The sequence below is a fragment of the Tenrec ecaudatus genome, chromosome 11 (assembly GCF_050624435.1).
Source record: "Tenrec ecaudatus isolate mTenEca1 chromosome 11, mTenEca1.hap1, whole genome shotgun sequence".
Lineage (NCBI taxonomy): Eukaryota > Metazoa > Chordata > Mammalia > Afrosoricida > Tenrecidae > Tenrec > Tenrec ecaudatus.
The window spans coordinates 83,247,619-83,271,869 of NC_134540.1; the positions used below are offsets into that span (position 1 = coordinate 83,247,619).

The 24,251-nt window shown below is 40.5% G+C and overlaps 1 protein-coding gene and 1 pseudogene across 1 annotated transcript; both read left to right on the top strand.

Annotated features, from left to right (window-relative positions):
• The first annotated feature begins 1,660 nt into the window (after nt 1-1,660).
• On the top strand, nt 1,661-16,950 carry SULT1C4 (sulfotransferase family 1C member 4). Its single transcript, XM_075563353.1, has 7 exons — nt 1,661-2,041; nt 6,738-6,863; nt 8,470-8,567; nt 11,209-11,335; nt 11,553-11,647; nt 14,068-14,248; nt 15,800-16,950. Exons 1-7 carry the CDS (start codon nt 1,858-1,860, stop codon nt 15,910-15,912), a joined length of 924 nt encoding a protein of 307 aa, XP_075419468.1. The 5' UTR covers nt 1,661-1,857; the 3' UTR covers nt 15,913-16,950.
• A 6,265-nt stretch (nt 16,951-23,215) lies between these two features.
• Nucleotides 23,216-23,916, top strand: LOC142460797 (activated RNA polymerase II transcriptional coactivator p15 pseudogene; annotated as a pseudogene).
• The last annotated feature ends 335 nt before the right edge of the window (nt 23,917-24,251 follow it).

Below are 24,251 nucleotides of genomic sequence, written 5' to 3' on the forward strand. Positions count from 1 at the left end.
CATTCATTCCTGAAGGATCTAGGCCAGCGGCTCCCAACCTTCCTAATACAGCGACCCTTTCATATAGTTCCTCATGTTGTGGTGACGCCCCCAACCATAAAATATTTTCATTGCTACTTCATAACTGTAAGTTTGCTACTGTTATGAATTGTAAGGTAAATATCTGATATGCAGGATGTATTAAGGGACCCCTGTGAAAGGGTTGTTCAACCCCCCAAAGGGGTCGTGACCCACAGGTTGAGAACCGCTGTTCTGAGGTTATGTCCTTTGCGCCATCATCCCACACCCCTAGTCGCCACAGATATTCCCAGGGTTCTAGTTATACATTTTAGAAAAAACAGCCGTTATTCTGGAGTGTAGCACACCTCTTCCTGGTTCAGTATGTGTATGTCATCAAAATGTTAACTATCGCAGTGTACAATCGCCAGTTGATATTACTAATAACTAAAAGCTATTGAATGTTTCCCGGTTGATAGATAGCATGCTAAACACAGTGTACTATTTGGGGTCCCATAAAAACAGCGAGCTAGATACTGTTATGATGTTTAATTTACACATGAAGAAAAGGTAAAGTTGAGAGGTTCAATAAGTTGCTTGGAGTCCTATAATTAAGAGTTGTCACAGGACTCAAACGCAGTCTGACTTGTCTAGAAAATGCCAAGTCACAGTCACCAAGCTTGTCTAATTGTCACTATAACGGTGCTCCCAAGAGCCCACCTTCTCACAGTTTGTTGAATGTTACTTCTCCGTCAACCTCAAGAATTAGTCTGGGGTGGCATGATATGGTGTGGTATAATTAGAACAGTGTGCATTATAGCAGAACACATCAAACCTAGTAAAAGACTGGGCATATTGCTGGTATGTAATTGAAAAGCAAGTTAGGACCCCGGCCTGGTTTCATATACCTTGGAGTCTAGCAAGCCCACTACCGTCAAGTCTATTCCGACTCATAGTGACTCCAGGAGTTTAAGTCTCAGAAAATACAAACAGCTTCATCTCTCTCCCACATTGCGGGTCATGGATTTGAACTGCTGACCCTGCAGTTAGCATTTCAACATTTAACTGACAGTGAAGGAGTTAGAAAATAAGCAAATAATCTATAACAAATACTTGGGGACCTTGTTAAAAATGTAGATTCTGATTCCGTGTATCTCAGGTGGAAATCCAAATTCTTAGGAGCCCCTCTCCATGGTGTCAACACCTTTCTGAAGACATAAAAGAAATCCCTCTTTATTTTGTAAAACAGGTAGGAAACGATGAGGATCATCTCAGATAGAACATTCGTGATTTTACACTTAAGAAGAGTTAAGGTTGACCCTTTCCAACACGAGGAAAGTTCAGGAACAAGGATCTCATTGTCCACAGATCACAGAAACGCCCCCTCAGCCGGGCAGAATCATTAGCCCATATTGTAATCTAATATTCCAGAGGCCAAGTCGCCCACTGATTGTTCAGTTAGTTTAAAATTCCCAGGAGAAACAATTCGTGCAAGTATCTGTGAACTATTTTGTGAACACATACGGTTAGGCTCACTCTCCTTAAACTGAAGGAGGAGTGCAGGAGAAAATGAAACAAAGGTTAGGATTTGTAACCGCCTCTGGTATTACCTCACAGAGGGAGGGGTCAGAGAAGTTCCTGTGTATAAAGTCCCAAACAATAGCGGCTGGAATACTTCACCCAGCAGGCCTGTCGTTATTGCTCCTTGCTTGCAGGCTCTCACAGGCCTGCGGCTGTGTTTATTTCTCTTCAGCAAAAGGCCATCAGAGTTTGTGGTCTCAACTTCGGATTTTCTATATAAAATATCAGGAACATATGCCTTGTACTAAGTGAGAGGTAACTATTTTCTCTTTCAGAATTATGACTTCTCACAGCATGGACTTAAACAAAATTAAGGATTTGAATATCACCCCAGAGGGACGTATAACCGTCGACTATGTAAAGGGAATTCTCCAACCCACACCCACCTGCGAATCTTGGGATCAGATCTGGAACTTCCAAGCCAAGCCTGATGATTTGCTCATTTCTACCTACCCTAAAGCAGGTATGTGGACAGCAGAAATGATGAAAGAGTTGGGAAAGGGAGTGGAAAAGATGCAATCATGATGAAATGAAGAAGCTGCTCTCCTGGGCCTTGGGTGTAAATTTGCTTATTGGGCAGAGTGATGTGAGTGCAAGGTACTTGTCAAAACGGAAAAAGAAACTCCACCGAAAAATAGTCACGCATTCAAAAATGTTAAGAACTTACAGATCCTGCGGTACCCAGCTTTTTAGTTCCCTGGAAGAAAGTACACCAAGGAGCCGAAGCCAAGAGCTAAAACTGTTTATTTATTTGTTCCTAATGTAGGCCTTTATTACAGATCTTATATAAATCTGCTTCTTTTAATGAAAAGACTTTATTGGGGGCTCTTACAGCTTTTATAATAATGCACACATCAATTGTATCAAGCTTATTTGTACATATGTTGCCATCAATATTGTCTAAACATTTACTTTCTCTTTGAGCCCTGCTATCAGCTCCTCTTCTTCCCCACTTCCCACTCTCATGATCCTTTGTTAAATTATAAATTATTCTTATTTTCATATCTTACACTGATCACGGTCTTCCTTCCCCCATGGTTTCCATAGTTTGTCCCCCTGGGAGGGGTGTGTGTGTGTGTGTGTGTGTGTGTGTGTATGTGTGTGTGAAGTCCGCTCTCTGAGTGTGAAGACAGGGGAGGGTGTGTGTGTGTGTGTGTGTGTGTGTGTGTGTGTGTGTGTGTGTGTGAAGTCCGCTCTCTGAGTGTGAAGACAGGGGAGGGTGTGTGTGTGTGTGTGTGTGTGTGTGTGTGTGTGTGTGAAGTCCGCTCTCTGAGTGTGAAGACAGGGGAGGGTGTGTGTGTGTGTGTGTGTGTGTGTGTGTGTGTGAAGTCCGCTCTCTGAGTGTGAAGACAGGGGAGGGTGTGTGTGTGTGTGTGTGTGTGTGTGTGTGTGAAGTCCGCTCTCTGAGTGTGAAGACAGGGGAGGGTGTGTGTGTGTGTGAAGTCTGCTCTCTGAGTGTGAAGACAGGGGAGGGTGTGTGTGTGTGTGTGTGTGTGTGTGTGTGTGTGTGTGTGTGTGTGTGAAGTCTGCTCTCTGAGTGTGAAGACAGGGGAGGCTTTTGTTCTGCAGGACTGATTTTAGTTTGGCTGTCTGTAAAAGTCTCCTATCTCAGAGTCATAAAACTGTTCTTTTGGTTTCTGCTTGTGTCTTGCCACCGTGTGAACTTACTTCCTTTTAAAAAATGATTTGATGAACAGAATTGTCCGGGTGTAGAGAGAAGTGAGATTAACTTGAGTCCAGCCACTGCATCATAAAAGCCTTTGGGTCGGCAGAGGGAAATAGTTTTTGACAGAGAATTGTGTGTATGTACATAAGACTAAAAATACGATTATCAATCCAAACTCCAAATGTACATACCTTTCCCCTTCATAAAATCAAGCTTCCTATCAAAGACCCCTGCCCTTCTGCCCCAAAACTCTAAACCTAAGTATTTTCTTGTACTGTGTGTTCAAATTCCTCTTGTCACTTAGTGGAAAGAGGGAAGGAATAAAAACAACAAGCACTGCCATCATGCAGACTCTGTCTCGTAGTGACCCAATGCAGAGTTTCTGAGACTGAAAATCTTCATAAGTGCAGACAGCCTCATCTTTCTCCCAAAAAACACTGCTGGGTTTCAATCACCCACCTTGTGCTTGTTAGCAGGTCAGCACCTAAAACTCACTGCTACCGAGTCAATTCTAACTCGCAGTGACCCCATAGAACAGGGTAGAACTGCCCCTTTGGTTTTCTGAGATTGTAACTCTTGGTGGGAATGGAAAGTCTCATCCATCTCCTGCTGGCCTTTCAGTTAACAGCCCAACTTGTGACCACTGTGCCAGCAGGGACGCTTCCCATCACCTAAATGTAGACTCCGTCTAGGATCACATCCCACTGCATTCCTGAAACCTACAACTGTTTGATTTTCACGATTTCAGTGTGATGTCAAAAGCTCACCGTTTCTGCATCTGCTATTAGGAACGCTCCACAAAGGGCGTTCAGAGCATTAGTGACATTTTGTCCTTGAAAAATACCCAAATAGAACATTCAAAAGCAAAATGCTTTGCCAGCTAAAGTAAAAATTATAATAATCATCACTAAAACTTTATACATGCATTAAGTTATTTTTATTAATTAGAAGAAGAAATAAACATCAGTGATAAAGTCATGATCCAACACCTAAATTTTTGAAGCTATAGTGGCATCTGCTCAGGATAGTGGAGAAAGATCATTTTGCCCTTTAAAGGGTAAAATGCGAAATCGCTTACCTCATTCCTAAATCTACTCCAATGTTAGCCCATCATGAAACTGTCAGAGTAATTTATAAAGCAAATGCATAAAATTAAATATAAAACAAGTACAAATCATCGAATTTCGTTGAGTATATGGCTGGAAAATTTTTGGTGCTTTTTAATCCAATAGTGAAAGAGTATTTGATGACAGAAAATATGGAAGATCAACCCATATAAGATATAGGACTATAATTTAATTACTTATTATATAAGGCTATAAATATAATTATTCATTGTTTTTTAATCTAAGGAGGCCTGGTAGTGATGTAGGACAAAGCTTAGATTGTTAACTGCAAGGTCAGCGGTTCAAACCCACCAGCAGCGCTTGGTGAAAAACATGAGACGATCTGCTCCAGTAAAGATTTACAGACTCAGAAACCCTATGGCAGTGGTTTTCTATGTTTTAATCAATGTTCTTGCTATAGACTTTGAAAGTGCTGAATTGAGTGTCTAAGAAACAAGATTTATAATGGGAGGTGATATCCAAGAATATAGGGGAAATAACCTATATCCAAGAAGCAGGACTACTAAGATTATTTCAGAAAGCAACCATAAAAATGTCAGAGATCCCATGGTCCTGCCTGGTACTCGCCCTCATGAAGAGATCACTGAAGAACTGAGTTCCATACCAGAGTGTGGAAACAGAGGGTGCCCAGCTATCATGAATAAGATCATCTAAGGCAGCGGTTCTTAACCTGTGGGTTGCAACCCCTCTGGGAGTCAAACGACCCTTCACAGAGGTCGCCTGATTCGTAACAGTAGCAAAATGACAGTTATGAAGTAGCAATGAAAATCATGTTATGGTTGGGGGTCACCAAAACATGAGGAACTGTAATTAAAGGGGCACAGCATTAGGAAGGTTGAGAACCACTGATCTAGGGTTTTAAAGGCTTCTCTCGAAACAAGCAGCCAGCTGAATGAGGAGTCAGCTAAATCCATACAGCAGAAGCACACCAAACCTGTGTGATCCAAAGATGATAATAAAATCCAAATCTGGAGAAGGGAACAATACCAGTGTTTAAATCCTAAAGACCCAGTTTACAGAAAGCTATGGACAATAATGGTAGCCCCAAATTCATTTGCCGGGTCCCTACGTGAGATTAGCCTCCAGCTGGGTCTCCAACGCATATAGGCTCAAACCATCAACCACCAGATAGATATCAAGCAAAGAGCATTGTAAAGTAGATTTTAGCAACTGGACTTCAACTGAAACGTAATATCTTGGAATTTGACCTCCTTATGGAACCAACGTGAAATTATTCTAAAGTTTTAAGTCTCTGCTTTCTCTTAGATTGAGGTCTCTGTTTGTATGGTCATTATTGATGGATCCTTGCTTATTGTCTGCCTCGTCTTGCATATTTACCTGTATAGGAAAATGGGATGAGTGGAATTATGAAGACAGTGATGGAACTGATGATCACCAGTACTTGGGGACATGCAAGGAAAGGGGGCGGAAGATCATTAACTTGTAAAAGAAGGTAGAAAAGATTCCAAAGCTGATTGTGGCAATGACTCCACGGCGCTTCTTAATAGGACTGAACCATGGAATTGTGGGATACCTTAATTATAGTTCGGTTTAAAAGTAACTAAAATAAACTGTCTAACTTCCCACATGGAATTGAGCAGGAGATGGCAGAGGCACAGAAACACAGTAAACATAAGAGTCGGTGGTCCCTCTTTCTGTGGACGTGGTAGCTGTGCCGACGCAGCTTACTATGCTTAGGGCACTGGGCAGCGGAAAGGTCTCTGCTAAATGTTCTATCCGAGAGCCCACCTTCTTTATACAACATTTGACCTCGACCTCCGTGCTGCCTTCCAGCTGTCAGGCTCATGTCGTGCAATGGAGAAGTCTACCTAGCACCTAGAATCACAGCGGCAAAGACATTTTGGAAGGGCACATTTTAACTATTCGGCCCCTGATATAAGAGGAAAGCCAAGAAAAGGGTGGAAATAGGAACTGAGTGCTTATTTTGAATATCAAACCCAGGAAACAATCATTCACTCATCCAGCATGTACTAAGTGCTTCTTATGTCGCAGCTCTGTACTCTGGAAAACAGTTTGAAAACCCTGCAGTCAGGACTCTCTAGATCACAATCTTCCCACCATTTCATTCTCCCTCAGGAACAATGCATCTGACTCAAGAGGACGACACTGCAAATGTGTGGTCGTGACAGGAAAAAAGTAAATACACTGTGTATTTATCAAGCTCAGTCCAGCCCAACGTAGGGCCTATGAAAATTCAAATTATAAAAGCATAAGACATACATAAGAAATGATGCTTTCTGAATCTTTATACATAGAACTTTAAAGTTCTAGCTAGTGTCTGATTGTAGTGCGAGTACTGTGTCACACTAAATGACTGTGCTTTCTCATCTTACATGTGGAATAAGGAACAACATGGACTCAGGAGATCGTGGACTTAATACAAAATAATGGAGATATTGAGAAAAGCAAACGAGCACCTACTTTTGTACGAATGCCTTTCATCGAGTGGATACTTCCAGGCGTAGGATCTGGTGAGTACTGACTGGCCACACTTGCCTACAGTCCGAGGCACAGACTCACGGTGTTCACTACAAAAATCCCTCTGAAGATTCCATGCATTCTAAACATTCCTTATGGATTTTTGTTTTAATTGTGTCTGGCCATTTCATTCTGCAGACATTGTTTTTTAATTGGGGCTCTCGCAGCTCTTATCATGTATATGTATATGTACAGTCATATATATGTACGTATACTTATATATGTATACATATGTGTACATCTATATACATATAGATACTGATATATGTATATCCATACATATATCCATTGTGTCAAACACATCTGTACATGTGTCATCGTCTTTTTCTAAACATTTTCTTTCCACTTGAGCCCCTGGCATCAGCTCATTTTTCTCCCTCCCTCCCCTCCTGCCCCTCCCCTATACCCCCTTGATAATTTATCTTTTTTTTCCCCATGACTTACACCAACTGCTGTCTCATTTCACCCACTTTTCTGCTGTCCATTCCCCTGGTGGGGGAGCCATACATCAACCATTATCATTGGTTTCCCCTTACTCCTCACCCCACCCCACCTACTCTTACCCTCCTAGTATCTCTGCTCCCCTCATTGGTCCTGAGAGGTTTATCTGCTCTGAATTCCCTGTGCTGAAAGCTCTTATCGGACCCAGTATACATGCTCTGGTCTAGCCAGATCTGTAAGATAAAATTAGGATCATGGTAGTGGGGGGTGGCAGTGGCGGAAGCATTATAGAACTAGAGGAAGGTTGTGTGTTTCAAAACTATACTGCACCCTGACTGGCTCTTCTCTTAAATAGAGCTATTTTTAAAAGTAAATCACTAAAGTAAGATAAACATGAGAAACTAAATTTTTATGAATTAGAAGCTAATTTTATTCAATAAGGATGACCCTAACAGGATAATCGCTAGAAAGAAAATAGCTAGAAAAACAATCTCTAGAAAGATAATTTCTAGAAAGGTTTGGTTTCTCAGGTTTTTATTTATTTGGTTGGTTTATTACAATGTTTGGGAATTGCTCTAGCCAAAATCATTATTCTGAGTTAAATGCAGTCTCAGATCAGATTTGTAGATAAGATTTGTGGATAAGTATGGTGGTATGTGTTGGGTTGCTAACCACAAGATCAGCAGTTTGAAACTATCAGCTGTTCCTCAGAGAAGGATATAGCTTTCTACTCCTATGGGTGCCTTGGTGGTATAGTAACTATGTGTTGGGCTGTGAACCACATGGTCAGCAGTTCGAAACCACCAGCAGCACCTCGGGAGAAAGACTGGGATTTCTACTCCCATAAATAGGTACAGTCTTGGAAACCCACAGGTGGACCTGTGGGACTCAGCATTGACTCGAAGGCAGTGGGTTTGGTTTGGCTTGGGTTTCTGCACCTTTAAAGAGTTATTATCTCAGAAATCCACAAGAGCAGGTCTGCCCTGGTCCATGGGGTTGCCACGAGTCAGAATTGACTCGACAGCATTGAGTTTACAGCGAGACAGTGCTCTTGCAGCTGCCTTGAAATGATCCTAAAATATTAATAATGGAAGAGCAGCAACAATTTTGAAGTAAATGGAGAAAAAAAGTGAAAAATAACCAAAACCAACTTTTCAGGTTTGGAAAGGGCTAATGAATTGCCCTCACCTCGGATTCTCAAAACTCATCTTCCCATTGAGCTGACACCTCCATCCTTCCTAGAGAAAAACTGTAAGGTAAGGAACAAAAGAAATTCACAATTCTTCTGATCACAGTGACCATGTAGTGGGGTTTCAATTTCCTCTTAGAACTTCTCATTTGATGTTAAAGTAGAAGGGGTGAGCAGGGAACTGGACTCCATCTTCATATTAATCATTATGAAATTGATGTGAATCCTTGTCATCTTCCACACAATCTAGGATCACAAGAATTCATCATTTAAAAAACAAAATTAATGTACACATGAAGGAATCTGGGCGACATCATGCTGGGTGAATAAATAAACCACAAAAGAATATTATATGAAATCACCTTTATAAAAAAAGGTTATTCACAAAAAGAAACATTCTTTGAGGTTTGCCAGGGATGGGAGGGAGAGAGGAGGGAAATCCCCCATTAGATAGTAAACATCTGTGGAATGGAGATAGGGCTTCAAAAGGTTTGTGAAATTTTCCTGTATCATTTCCCCTTTATTATTACTGCTTATTATTGCATCATAACCTTGACATTTTACTCTCTACCATATCATGTTCATCATGATAATAGTATGCATATCCATTGCATTTTACTAGTTGCTCAATGGGTGCAACTGTACATTTGTGCCATGCAATTCTGGTGACAGATGGAACCGATCTAAAGAAAAACTACTATGTGAACGGATCTAAAGAAAAATTACTAAACCAAATGAAACCAAAACGCACTGCCATTGAGTCACTTCCAATTCAGAGCAACTGCATGGGGCTCCTTTACCTTTTAATTCTATGTTCCGTGAAGTTTTCAAAGGTTCCTCATATTAGCTTCAGTCAAGGCAACAGCAATACACACTAAGGAGGAGGTCAGCAGCGAATGACCAAGGTAGTAGAAGACACTGGAGAGTAAAAGGCAACCATGGCCAATAACTGCTACCTATACCATCCTGCAATAAGAGTAATTTTTAAACAATAATTTACAAGTGGATACATAGGCAAATACCTACACCGAGCAGGTGTGTGACCGCATATGGGAATACACTTGCAAGCATATAAATTTGCAAGATTTGGCAAAGGATATTTCTATATCCAAGGGGCTTTTTCACTGTAGTGGGAAACAGAATTAAAAGATAATGGAGTTTTTCTATAAACCCCATGGGGTTCTTCAAATCCCATTGAATGTATTTGTATATGCTACAAATATAGGCAAGTATATAGTAGAGCTTACAAAGGGCACACTTATGAAAACTTCTTAGCCATAGCCAAACACCTTAAGAAAATGAGTCATTTTGGGAGACTTAGAACCATAGTCTCAGGGGCATCAAGGTCAGTGGACATAACATAGTTCCCAAAACAAGGTTCTACATATTGCTTCGGTGAGTAATGAATAGGGTGAGAGGCCGCCCAAAGTTCAACTACCTTTTCAATGCAAAGAAGACTGGACAAAATCAACCACATGCAAACAGTTAGCCCGAAGGAAGAATCCTCACACAAATCTCAGCATCCACTACGCTGAAAAACAAAGAACCAGAGGAACTCGGCAGTGCCGCTGACACTCGGCAGTACTGCTGACAGCTCTGAAGGGCATCCCAATAGAAAGTCATGCATAAAGTGGGAGGAAAATGGGAAACAAAACTCAAAAGTGAAAAAAAAAAAAAGACCAGGTTTTCTAGTCCGATAAAGTCTGAGCAGACGCCCCAAGGCTGTAGTCCTTGGTCAACCTTCAAGTCTGAAACGGAACTCATGCCCATAGCTCTACTTTCAGCCAAATAATAGTTAGGGTTATTCGGTGAGCAATGATACCAGGAAGGTACCCATCCCTTAGAACACTCAACTATCTGAGACTGAAAGGGCAGCATTCTCCCAAACAGACAGGGGAGGGAGAGGAAAGAAGGAAGGGTGGGAACAGTAGGCACAGGGAAGGAGGAGGAAGAATGTTGTTACACTGTGGAGAACGCAGTCAATGCAGCAAATCCAAAAATGTATGAAGTGGTTCATGGAAAGCCAATCTGCTCAGTAAACTTTCCTCCAAATCACAATGAAAAGTGAAAGAACAATAAGAAACAAACAAACAAAAAGTTTGCAAGTAGCCATGTACCATTCAATCATCAGGCTTGTCCCATCCGAAGCAAAGAAGAGCATAACACAGCCCAAGACTCAAAGAAGTTGTCTAGAGGACTGAGATCAAAGAATTGGATGACGTCTGGCTGCCACCACAGGCTGCTCTGATCAGGACAGCAAAAAAAGGTAGTCGAAAAAAGGAGAACAAATTCAAAATCTTTTTTTTTTTTTTTAATGTGTAGGAGATACCAAGACTATGACCCTCAGACACCTTTCAAACCTAGTGCAGCACTCACTCCTGGAGATAATCTTTGTGACAATCAGCCAGACAGGACCTAATGGGCAGCAGTTCCCAAAATCAGAGTTCAGATAGCGGGTCTTGGCAGGAAAGAGGGGAAATGGAAACGGGGAACACTGGGTGAGAGTAGCAAAAGTGCTGTTAGGACTCACAATGTGTATACATTGTTGAATAGGAAACGAACTTGCTTGGTCAACTTTCGCTCAAACCACAGTGAAATTTTTTTTAATGTGGGTATAAATTGTATTCATCTTAACATGACTTGTCTGGGTGGCAACTAGATATTTTTGCTTGTGTGTTTACGTCTTCCTCTCCTTCCTCCATTCACAGATAATCTACGTAGCAAGAAACCCCAAGGACAATATGGTGTCCTATTACCATTTCCAGAGAATGAATAAAGGACTTCCTGACCCAGGAACCTGGGAGGAGTATTTTGAAAGTTTTATGGCTGGGAAAGGTGAGAGAATTTGCATTCATTTCCTTCATTTCTCAAAAATAGCAAATGCTTCCAGAAGACGGAGTCATTTCCTTAAAATCACAGAGGTGTCGCCTTATTTAATATAAAGGAATTGTGCGCATAACACTTTCTCTTTCTTCAGGAATTCTCCTTCCCGTGGATGATTTGTGTTGGTTGGAGTCTATGACTTCTCTTATTTTTCATCTCTGTCTTTCAGTGTGCTGGGGTTCGTGGTACAGTCACGTGAAAGGATGGTGGGACATCAAAGACCAATATCAAATTCTCTATCTCTTCTATGAAGATATGAAGAAGGTGGGAGACAGTATCAGCTAAACTGTTCTTGTTTGACCATGAAGCATTTGAGTCATAATGTACTAAGCCATCAGGGACTCATGGATTAAGTCAGAGAGCAAACAAATTGATGTGTTTGATTGTTTAGGTTGTCCGCGCATCAAAGTATATATGGGACGCCATACGTTTGTGTATCACACGGCATTATTTGCAACTTCCTGGTATCTTGGGATCTGCTACTTTCTCTCTTCTAGGCAGATTACTGCAAAATAGTCATGATACTTTTCTCATATTTTTATTTCACGTGCATACTAAAATTCATGTACAACAGAAAAAAAGATTGCCACCAAATCTCAGAAAAGTCCATTCTGACTCATGGCAACCCTACACAGGGTTTCTGTGGGGCTGTAAATCTTGATGGGAGCATGTACCCTCGGCTTCCTCTCAAGCAGCAAACGACGGGTTCAAACCACTGATCTTGCAGGTCCAATGTGTACCCGACAGGACTTTGTCTTGGTATCATTGATGGTTATTTTGGTTTGTTGTTTTTTTTCTTAATAGTACTAGAAGAATGTCATAGTTTCAAGAAACAGCTTTAACATTATAATTTAAAGTTAAAATTCTTGAATTCAAGACCTGGCTTGACCACACATGTCAATTATTCTTAGTAATGACACATCACATTTTGGAGATTTGGTGTCCTTAATGGAAAAATAAGGGTAATATAGCACTCGCCAAGTTTTTGTACCAGGATCAAATGAGACAATGTTGATGGAAGTTCACAGTAAATGATCATCTATCCAGCCACTTTCTAGGAATCCACTGACTGCAGATCTACAAAAGATTACAGTCTCTGTTCTTACATTTGTAATGGAAAGTTTGACACTCACAAGTGGTCCATAGACTAGCTCACCGCAGGTCTACTACATTAAAGTCTACTTTTACATAATTCTAGGTGATTTGTGAGAGCCCTGGTTACACCGCCCTGTGACCTACAAGTGATTCTATGTTTTGATATTTCTGTACATCTTAAAATTTTAAATATTTTTTTGTATTTTTCTTTTTGAAATGCTATAGAAGGTACCAAAAAACCCTAAATGACAGAAAAGCTATAAAAGGAGACGCCCATTGCCTACATCCATGTCCTGGAAGAATGTATTGTAGGTCTATGAGCTGTTTTAGTTCAAAGAGTCATCTCTGTGGAGAGTCTCAGATACAGATACCCACTTAAGGAGTATTATACTGTAATAGAACTGTAGATTATAAGAGAGAGTTTACTCTTTTATGAGATATTCCAAACTGAAGGGGCCATAGAAGAATTTGTACTCTTAAACTTAGAATCCCACATGGATGACGGCCCACCATCTTATGTGGATCCTCTAGGATCCATGGCTCAGTGTCAAAGAGATGAGGCATTCCGGGGAGCAGGACCTTTTTTATTGATGTCGATCATCGATTCTGAATGCCAGGAAGAGAGTTTATTAAAATAAGGAGTCAAACTCAAAGTATTAAAAGCAGTCTTAAAGATTTGTATGTAGACTTATGAAACGTTCACAGGAAGTTTATGGTCCTTAGTGGTTTTGATTTTTAGTACCCTGCCTCACCCCCAGCTGTGTGAAGCCAATTAAATTGAGCACTTTTGACATTCAATTTTTAAAACAGAAGCCCATTTATAGACACAGTCATGGGCTAATTCCTCTTCTGGCTCTCTCTTACTTGTCCCCTCAAGAAACAGAGGGCTTCCTTCACAGCTTTGCGGGTTTGTGTGTCCCTCGGACAATAGTTGCTACTTTGGAAATGAGCTCCTTTCCAAAAGATCCAACTAAACCATTGGTCTTGCCAGCCACCATAGTTAGGAACCAGAGGTGCCTCTTGACTCACTCCAACAAACTCTCTCCACTCCTCCTGCCATCACTGTAATGGCCTGAAGCGCTCATCAACGTTCAAATTTTAAAAAATAAATAAAATTTTAACTCTTCTTTTTGTCAGATATTAAATCTTCTAGAATGTCTTGGTTCTTATTAGTCTGCCCATTAGTCATTCAGATGACTAAGACCCATCCTATACTAATTTAAAAAGGACCTTTAGACCTAATCTCTGCTACCTTCTCTTCCAAGATATGGGCGTATATACAGTGGCTGATATATGTAGTCCACTAATACTGCCCTGTTGATACTTAAATGTTAAAGAAATGGCTAATACTTCCAACTAATAAAAAGGGAGGGTCCAATGTAAGTCATAACAGCACCTAATAGTAGCAACAATCTAGATCTCCTTATTAAAATAAATAATATGTGGAAAGTTGAACCTTTTAAAGATTTTTTCCCCTCCATTTTAACTCATGGAATGTTAGTGTCTACTGTTATTAATCCATTTTGATATGCTTTTTAAATAAGTTATTTTATATTAAATTCCTCCTTTTCTTTTGACTTTGACCATAGAACCCTAAGCAGGAAATTCAGAAGATGGCAACATTTATGGGAAAAGACCTAGATGATAAAGTTCTAGATAAAATTATCCATCACACTTCATTTGATATGATGAAGAACAATCCGATGGCAAACTACTCAATGGTCTCTAGCGAAATCATGAACCACTCCATTTCTCCATTCATGAGAAAAGGTTTTTATGCTTCCTTTTTTGTCATAATTCTAAAATAATTGTCTACTATTTCAGAACATTTGGGAATTGATTTCTCTATGACTTGGAAAAATTAAAGTGCCTAATGAATGATTCTGGGGAAAGTATTTAAGAAACTGTGTTAGGCCAGGTTGACTAGGGAAACAAATTCAGTGACACTCGTACATCCCAGCCTGGTCTAACTCAAGTCCCTAAGTTCAGTACTAGTCCATAGGATCCTCTTCAGGCTCACACAGTCACATGCAAAAATGCATCTCCAGGGTTTCAGAGTGGCTTGCCAGCCAGAAGGTAAAGACAGAGGGAGAAGGGGAGGTTCCCAGAACCCCCCTTACAAGAGCCCCACGCCTACAAAGAGGAACCATCAGGGCGGGACCTGATTGACAGGCTAGACTGCACCCCTACACTTTTATATGTTTTCAAGTTGACATGCAATTATGTAACTACCACAGAAATTATCTAACTACCACAGAAATCACTAATGGAATTGGAAGGATATTCCAAAATTCCAATATTCACATAAATCAAAATAGGGAAATAAGAATTCCTCTAGTTGTTATTTAAGGATGGGATGAGATTTCTGTCTAAACCAGAACCCTAACTGCTACCTCCCCATTCTATACAACACATTTCTGGCTGAAAGAGTGAAAATACACAGAATTAAGTCAGATGAAAGAAAGAATGAATTTTATAGATGACTCTGGGCTACCAGTTATATGCATTTTTTCAATAAATATTTATTGAGAGGCTACCAAGTGCCAGACATGGTTCCTAGGCACTGCTCACATTCATGAACAAAACACATAAAATCCCTGCCACCACAGAATTTATATTCGTACAACAAAATAAATAAGCAAAATACCTAGAAAAATAAATGGTGGTGAGAACCATGGAGAGGGGGAGGGAAAAACAAAAAAGAAACCGAGCTGATTCCAGGAACCCAAGTGGAAGGCGAATTTTGAGAATAATGAGGGCAACGAATGTATAAGGGTGCTTTGCTCAACTGATGTATGTATGGATTGTGATAAGAGTTGTATGAGCCCCAATAAAAAGATTTATTAATTTAAAAAAACCCACGGAGAAAAAGAAATCTGGAAACAGTAACAGGAGTTTTAGAAGGACTTAAATTAATTTTAGAATGATTAAAAATAAAAGATTTTTTTATGAAGATGCTTACCAAAAACGTTTCCTATGGACCTTCCAAAAACAGGCATTTCTCCGTCTTCTTACATCATGGACGCGCCAGGCATAGGCACTCAGCACGCTTTGTTGTACAGACTGGAGGGCAATAGGTGGTACCCCTCAGATCTGCCACTTTAACGCAATGACCTCATAATTGTGGCTCAGTGAGTAAAAGACTCTTACTGTCTCACAAATCAGATAAAAATTCTTCCCGTGACAGGCTAGCAAGAGAAATATGCTGTCCAATACTACGTAGCATAGAAGATAGGATAGGAAGTATTACGCGATACCAGGAGACCAGGGAAATAAGAATTCCTCCAACCGCTCTGAACTCTCTTCCATATTCTGTTTCAGGAACAGTGGGAGACTGGAAGAACCACTTCACTGTAGCGCAAAATGAAAGATTTGATGAAGACTACAAGAAAAACATGGCAAATACTACTCTCACTTTCAACTTCCAGTTCTAGTAAAAGAGGAAAAAGGAGTAGACACATATTTGATAGTTTATTACACAAGCGAAATGAGCTTGTATTCAGAGTCAATCACTAGTTGTGTTTTTTTATGTTTTCTTTCTCTCCCTTTCCTGGGGAAAAAAGGCAAGAAAGATAACAGAGGCTGGAAGCAAAGTGGAAAACGGACAGGAGTGGGAATGTGGAGGGGGAAAGAACTTCAATAAATTAGTAGTGACAATTGTGATTTGATTGCTAATTATCACTATATTTACATTCTACAAATCATATGCTTGTGAATCTTTTTTTTTTTAATGCTTCAGCTCTCACATAAAATCCACTAAAGTTTTCAAGTTAGGTGCTGGGGAAAACTGATTTAAATATAGCACTAAAATGTTTAAGTAGTGACTACACCTTATAGCACAGTCATGGCACCCACGTAACTGTCAAGAGACTCAGTTTCCCCAATAAGCAACCCAATTCATTTCAGCCACCATTGTATAATATGTGTCCATACGTCTCATTGCAACCTACATAAGTAGACTCATTCTCCTACCTCAAGACACTCAAAGAGGGAAGGCTGGCAGTTTACCTCCACAACACATCTGATTTCCCTCCACAATAGTTAACCTTTATTTAAAAATAGATTAATAGGCATATACTTTCAATGCCATACAAAAGTTCTATCATATTAAGAGTTGTGCAATCATCACCATAAGCAATTTCAGACAAAACATTTGTTTTCTTTCTCATATTTGTTGTTAGTTCATTTCCCCAACCTCCTCTGCCATGCACCCAGGTAATTATTAATCCAGTTCCTGTCTCCACAGGTTTACCTTTGCAGGCTTTCCCATACTCCTGGTTCCGAAGCATTTTATCTCTTGCCTAGACTAGCGTAATTGTTCCCTAGCTCATTTCCCAGTTCACACTTTCATCAAACAATGAAGATTTTTTTTTAATGAATACTTCAACCCAAAGAGATTGGTTGCTCTTCTGATGTTCTCTAAACTTGGAAGAAAATTACTTTGTGATTAATATTAAAAAAGTATCATGGCATATAGTGTATCATTTGTGTTTATTTAAATGTCCATTTGTTTATTTTTGCTATAGTCCACGGCACATGCACATTCTACATGCTAGAAAAGAAGTAAATGAAAGAATACATCAATCAATAAAACCTTTGAAAAACCTCACTTTTTCTCTCCCAAGTAAAATAACCAGTTGTCACCAAGTCTCTTTCAACCCAGTGTGTTCCAGGGTAGAGCTGCTTTCCACGGGGTTTTCACGACCGTTAGAAGCAGATCACCAGATCTATTATCGGAGGCACGTCGGGTTAGCGTCATACACCAGGCTTTTCACTAACAGCCCAGCTCTTGAGCATTTGCACCACCCACGGACTATATTCCAAGTAGAGAGTTCCTATCAATAGTGCTGTCTGATATGATAGCTACTAGCTAGGTATGACTCCTTACGTTTTGATTGAAATTCAACTCCTCATTTGTACTAGTGACAAGATCATCAAGTGCTTAATAGCCACGTGTGACAAGTGGGTATGTGTGTTCATATTATAGAGTGCGTATTATGAAGTAGTTCTATTCCGAAAGCTCAATTTTACAATTCTTTGAGCTTGGCACTAGCATCCTCATTTTATAGCTGTCAGAACTAAAACTCAGGTTTAGAGATATTACGAAAATTGTTCATTAGGGCTCCTGGAAAACAGTAGAATCCTGCTTCAAACTCACTTCCATTGGGGTCCGAGGCTTCACAATGGAGTCTCCCCTTTCCTGGTCCTGTTACATTATCACTGCAGGTACACACTGGTTAACATAGAGCTGAAGATTTTGCTATCCAGTTGAGGAGTCAATGAATATACAGAACGACAAGATGTTCTTTTCCAGTCATGATCAAGTGAAGCTTAAAAAGTGACTGAAATATTAAATTATCTGATATAGTATTTACATGGCAATAAAACTATTATTTCAAGTTTCCGAAGGGCCCGGCAGGGTAGATGAGTACAAGAAAGAAAAAAGCTCTGAAACTGTGGCAGCGGTTGCACGTTTTTTTAATATGACTGAACTATTGAATTATACAGTGTGTATGTGTGTGTGTGTGTGTGTGTGAACTATGTCCATTAAAAACTAATTTACTAAAAGGCCTATGCCATTCTCATTAGCTAAATGCTCAGAGATAGGCAGAGCCCTAAAACCATAACAGCCTCCCACTCTGTTCTACTCTGTATTCTAGCTATAAATTGTCCTTTATACCTCAGTCGCAGTACCCTCCATCTCCAGTTCATTCAACTGGGCAGGGTGGGGACCTGAAAGAGCCTGATAGGGATGCCAGCATCTTTGAGGCTGTATTTTAGCTCTCAGCTGGTGCTCATGGTACCACTTTCTAAGACTAAATAAAGTCCATACTCTACCCTATTACTTTGAATAGGATCCATACACACAGTCAACTCAGGCAGTGAAATACATGCGTTCAGCTCTGCTTATTGGTCTTTTGGCCTTTTCCTCTAAACCACCCTCCACATTCACAGCAAGCAAAGTCAATCCCTGTATTTTGAATACTTAACTAGTCCTAACTGCCAACTCAAAAAAAAAAAAAAAAAACACCAATTGCACTGCCATCAAGTTGACTGTGCCCCTGTAGGACAGAGTATAACTGCCTCTGGGTTCCCAGTTTATAAATCTTGATGGCATCATCATTGTCCCATGGAAAAGCTGGTGGTTACAGACTACTCATGTTGCAGTTAGCAGCCCAACATGTAATACACTACACAATTCAAATTAGCCGTCCCTTATCTGATTCTCGGGAGTGTTTGAACTTTGATTATTGTGTGCCACTGAATCAATTCAGACTCATAGTAACCATAAACAGAGTTACCCCACACTATTCCTCAGATTGTGACCTGTATGGAATAAAGCCTGGTATCAATGATTTAGCACGTCGTTGTTCATGGTAAGGTTGGCATTTTCATCTCACTAGCTGCTCCATGTGCGAAAAATCCGGCAGTCTATTTCTGTATGGATTTACAGCCTTATAACCAGATGTGGAAATTCTACACTTTCCTAGAGAGTCACTATGAGTGTGAAACAATTCAACAAGGTTTTTTTTTTTTTTTGGCTTTCTTTGGGTTTTGATGGGTTGTTTTCAGGTTTTATCTTTATAGAAACAAATCACCAAGTCTTTTTTCCTGCAGAAGAGTTCATTAAAGATCACATCGCCAACCCACTTAGAGACACCTAAAAGTAACTCATTTAAAAGCTTGTAAAGTAATGCATTGAATGTTGTGTAATTAATTTTATGGCAATACAGTAGTTTCATATGCAACAGGTAAAATATATCTACCAGAAGGGATAATATATAAAACTTCAATATGTTGAATTGATGGAGTAATAATAAATGTAATTTATGGCCAAAAAACCAACAACGAAGCATGTTGCATCACCAAGACTCTTTAAATGGTGATTAATGTATTTGGGCCTCAAATCAACATTATTTCCATTTTAGCAGAGAATGACAATCATGCACTTTGGGAACTTTCTGATACATCAAAGTTTTTAAATGCAATGTACACATCCTGTGCTTCATCACATCTGAGCAATAACCATAGACACCTGTGGAGATATTAGATTAAAATAAAATATTAATGAAAGTTAAAATAATTTGTGACAGCTAATTGTGTGTGTCAACTGAGCTAGGCAATGGTGCCCAATTGTTTGGTTTATGAATTATTATTATCAGGACACTATCCTGTGACACTCATAGCTAGTGACCAGACTGCCTTCCTCTGCTTTCCCACACCCTCTTAATGACCAGAGGCACTGTCAGCACCCTTACCCACCCAATAGCCCATGACACGACCCTCCCTGAACAGCCCCTATTCATTCCACCTGAGGTCAAAGACATGTCTTCCTGAATCAGACTTTGGGGGCATGCCACCACAGCTGAATATGCATAAACCCCTACCTCATGTAATCACTAGAACATGCTATATCCATCTACCAGGCAACTTGTACTCAGCTAGAAATATTTCCATAATCGGTCATCTAGTCCGAGCTACCAGTTGTCCCATTACGGGCAACATTTTTCTTTCCCTTATGGGTTCTACCCAACTCCAGTTTTCTCCTTTGTTTTTTTTTTTGTTTGTTTGTTTATTTGTTTGTTGGTTGGGTGGTTTTTGGTGGCTTTGTTTCCTTTCTTTTCCTCCTTAATTTCCCTTCTGATTTTGTTGTTGTGGCTTGCTTTGTCTTTTCCTTTCTTTATCTACCCATTGTGCTTTTCAAAGAAAAAACTGTAACAACCTTAAAAATTCAGGAAAACACTACAAGCATAAACTGGTAAAAAAATAAATGAAACATTACAAACCATACGAAAACAGTACAGAAGAACCTGGTACTTGAACGCATCAGTAGAAAACATAAGCGTATTTCGACCGGAAATGTTGAGAAAATTTTTCATCAGATCTTGAGCAAAGCATTAAAATACAACCCAACACACGTAATTGTTGTAAACAAAAGCACTTTGTGTTTGGGTCACTAGAAGTTAGCTGGCATTGTTAGTGCACATTGTTTAAACCTTTTGTGGCTATGTTGTAAACCCTTTTAGAAAACACTTAAGGAAACACCAACATCAGACCACATGAAAACAGATTTATCTTTTTAGAGAAAGGCAGCCAGATCCTAATTTTTAAAAAGGCAAAGAAGAGAGAAAAAAAACTCCTGAAAAGCAGTAACTAGTTGATTCTTTTTAAAATAATTTTACTGGGGGCTCATACAACTCTTATCACATTCCATACATCCATTGTGTCAAGCATATATGTACATTTGTTGCCATCATCATTTTCAAAACATTTGCCTTCTGCTTGAGCCCTTAATATTGGCTGCTCATTTTCCCCCTCCCTCCCCACTCCCCCATACCTCATGAACCCTTCATAATTCACAAGTTATTATTGTTTTGTCATATGTTACACTGTCTGACATCTCCCCCCTCCCTCTTCTCTGCTGTCCATCACCCAAGGGGGGAGGCTATACATAGATCCTTGTAATCGGTTCCCACTTTCTACCCCACATTCCCTCCACCCTCCAGGCATCGCCAGTCTCACTACTGGTTATGGAGGAGTCATCTCTCCTGGATTCCCTGTGTTTCCAGTTGCTATCTGTACCAATGCACATCTTCTGGTCTAGCCAGATTTGTAAGGTAGAATAGGGATCAAGATAGTGGGGGTAGGAGGAAGCATTTAAGAACTAGAGGAAAGTTATATGTTTCCTCGTTGCTACACTGCACCCTGACTGGCTCGTCTGACCCCTCTGAAAAGGGATGTCTAGTTGCCTACTGATGAGTCTTGGGTCCCCACCCCCTCATTCACAATGATATGATTTTTTTGTTCTTTGATGCCTGATACCTGAACCCTTCAACACCTCGTGGTCACACAGGCAGGTGTGCTTCTTCCATGTGGGTTTTGTTATTCTCAGCTAGATGTCCACTTGTTTATCTTCAAACTTTTAAGACCCCCAGACACTATATCTTTTGATAGCTGGGCACCATCAATTTTCTTCACCACATTTTCTTATGCACCTGCTTTGTCTTCAGCAATCATGTTAGGAAGGTGGGCACCCACTGATAAGATTTTTAATTCTTTGATGTCTGATAACTGGTCCCTTCTACACCTCATGGTGAGACAGGCTGGTGTGCTTCTTCCATGTGGGCTTCGATTCTTCTCAGCTAGATGGCCAGTTGTTTATCTTTAAGCCTTTAAGAACCCAGATGCTATTTCTTTTGATAGCCAGGCACTGTCAGCTTTCTTCACCACATTTTCTTATGCACACATTTTTTTTCAGCAATCATGTTGGGAAGATGTGAATCCTGGAAGGCCAATTTAATAGAACAACGTGTTCTTGCATTGAGTAAGTGCTTGAGTGGAGGCCCAATGTCCATCTGCTGCCTTAATACTAAACCTATAAATATATGCACATAGATCTGTTTCCCCACACTCCTATATAAATATATTTACATATGTACATTCCAGTCTCTAGATCTCTATAAATATCCTTTGTCACCTAGTTCTTGCCTCTATTTCCTTTTACTTTCCTCTTGTCCCACTATCATGATCTGGCTTCATTTGGGTTTCAGTAATTTCTCTCGGTTACATTGCCCTTGCTGAATCTCTACCAGGCCTCTCACACCCTCTTCGTCACTGATTTTGGATCACTTGTTGCTCCACTGTCCCTGGTTGGTCAGCATCACTTCCTTACCCCTGCCTCTCCCTCTCCCATGTCCCCCCGGAACCATTGGTCCCATTGTTTTCTCCTCCAGACTATTCATCCAGTCTGTCTTATCTAGATAGAACTGTAGAGATAATAATATACACCGAAAATCAAGCCATAGCAAGATAGGCGATGAGTGAAAACACAGCAATGACAGCAAAAAGGAAACCAATTACCCATAGAAGAATAAATGAATTAAAAGAAAAAAATTGTTAAAGAAAGGAAAACCTGTAAATAGATCAAGGTCTGATTTTTTATCTCTAGACGTGTCCTTCAGTCAGATCCGATGGGGTACCATGCTCTGGCCCGAGTCTGTCCTGTGTACGCCCTCAGGCGCTCCCTGCTCTGCTCCCACGGTTGCTCTGCCGCACGCTTTTAGTGGTTTGCCTCGGTGTCACAGGGTCAGTCTGGGCCAGTCCCAACACTGAGTCTCCAGTGTTGTCCCTCTTAGGGCCCTCGGCCATCAAGGGATGGCATGTCTCACAATGGGATCAGCCATATTGTCCACTCTGTCCATTGGCTGTTCAGAGCGGGGATATCGTCCTCCAGGCCTGATGGGCCAGGATGTGCTCCACTCTCTCTTCCTCCCCCTTCTTTGCTCCCATTTGCTCTGATCAGACATGCCCCCTGTCCCCTAGCTGCAGCTTCAGTGCCATCCCCTCAAGTAAATTCTTCTGGGGGAAGGGGCAGTTGTCCATGTAGCTGGTATGGGGGCGGAGCCATCCAACCAGTTGATTTTATGGAAGGGGATTCCCCTTCTAAACAATGACTCTCTCTCTCTCCATACTTTCTCTCCACGTCCGTGTCTGCAAATGCAGGTCTTCATCAATCTCAAGGTATACTGTCGTTGTTAAAATTTTTTCAATATTGTGTTTCTTCAGGAGACATTACAACAAACCCTAATGAAATCAAAAGGATAAGTACACAGTACTATGAAGGCCTGTACTCTAACAAATTCAACAATTTGGAAGACATGGATAAATACTTGGAAAAACAATCCCTCCCTAGACTATCCAAGATGGACGTCAAGAACATTAACAGACCCGACTTCCGTTTCTCTGTCAGTCGCGAGCGAGCAGGCAGGAGACCGTTCGGCGGCACGGACACAGCAATGCCTAAGTCAAAGGAACTTGTTTCTTCAAGCTCATCTGGCAGTGATTCTGATAGTGAAGTCGACAAAAAGCTAAAGAGGAAAAAGCAGGTTGCTCCAGAAAAGCCCATCAAGAAGCAGAAGATGGGGGAGACTTCCAGAGCCCTGTCGTCCTCCAAGCAGAGCAGCAGCCGAGACGATAACATGTTCCAGATTGGGAAAATGCGGTATGTCAGTGTTCGGGACTTCAAAGGGAAAGTCCTAATTGATATTAGAGAATATTGGATGGACCAAGAAGGTGAAATGAAACCAGGAAGAAAAGGTATTTCTTTAAACCCCGAGCAGTGGAGCCAGCTGAAGGAACAGACTTCTGACATTGATGACGCAGTGAAAAAACTGTAAGGCCTGAGCCATACCCCCTGTGCCGTTCTCCTCGTCGTTCTGACCTGTCTTTTACATGGGCTTTTCTTCCCTAACTGGTGTTTTCCAAGCTGTTGTATATTTGGATTGCAAAACAATTTGTAAGATGAATACTTTCTTTTTTAGTGTGCATTATTAAAAATGTTCTGAGTGAAGCTCATTGTCAACTTTATTAAGGGGATTGCTTGTGCCCACACCACCTAGTGTGAAATAAAGTCAAATAACACACACACAAAAAAAGAACATTAACAGACCCATAGCAGTAGAGGAAACAGACAAGGTTATCAAGGGATTACCAACAAAAAATCCCTTGGGCCAGATGGCTTCACAGCAGAATTCTACCTAGCATTCAGGGAAGAAATGACACTAATCCTACACAAACTCTTCCAGAACATAGAAAAAGACAGAAAACTCCCTAACTCTTTCTATTAAGCTAGTATAACTCTGAAACATAAAGCGGGCAAAGATCCCACCGAATTGAGATTTCCTCAAGGACAAAGTGGGAGGGCTTGCTCTACCTGACTTTAGCATGTTATTATATGGCCATGGTGGTCAAAATACTGTGATACTGGTATAAC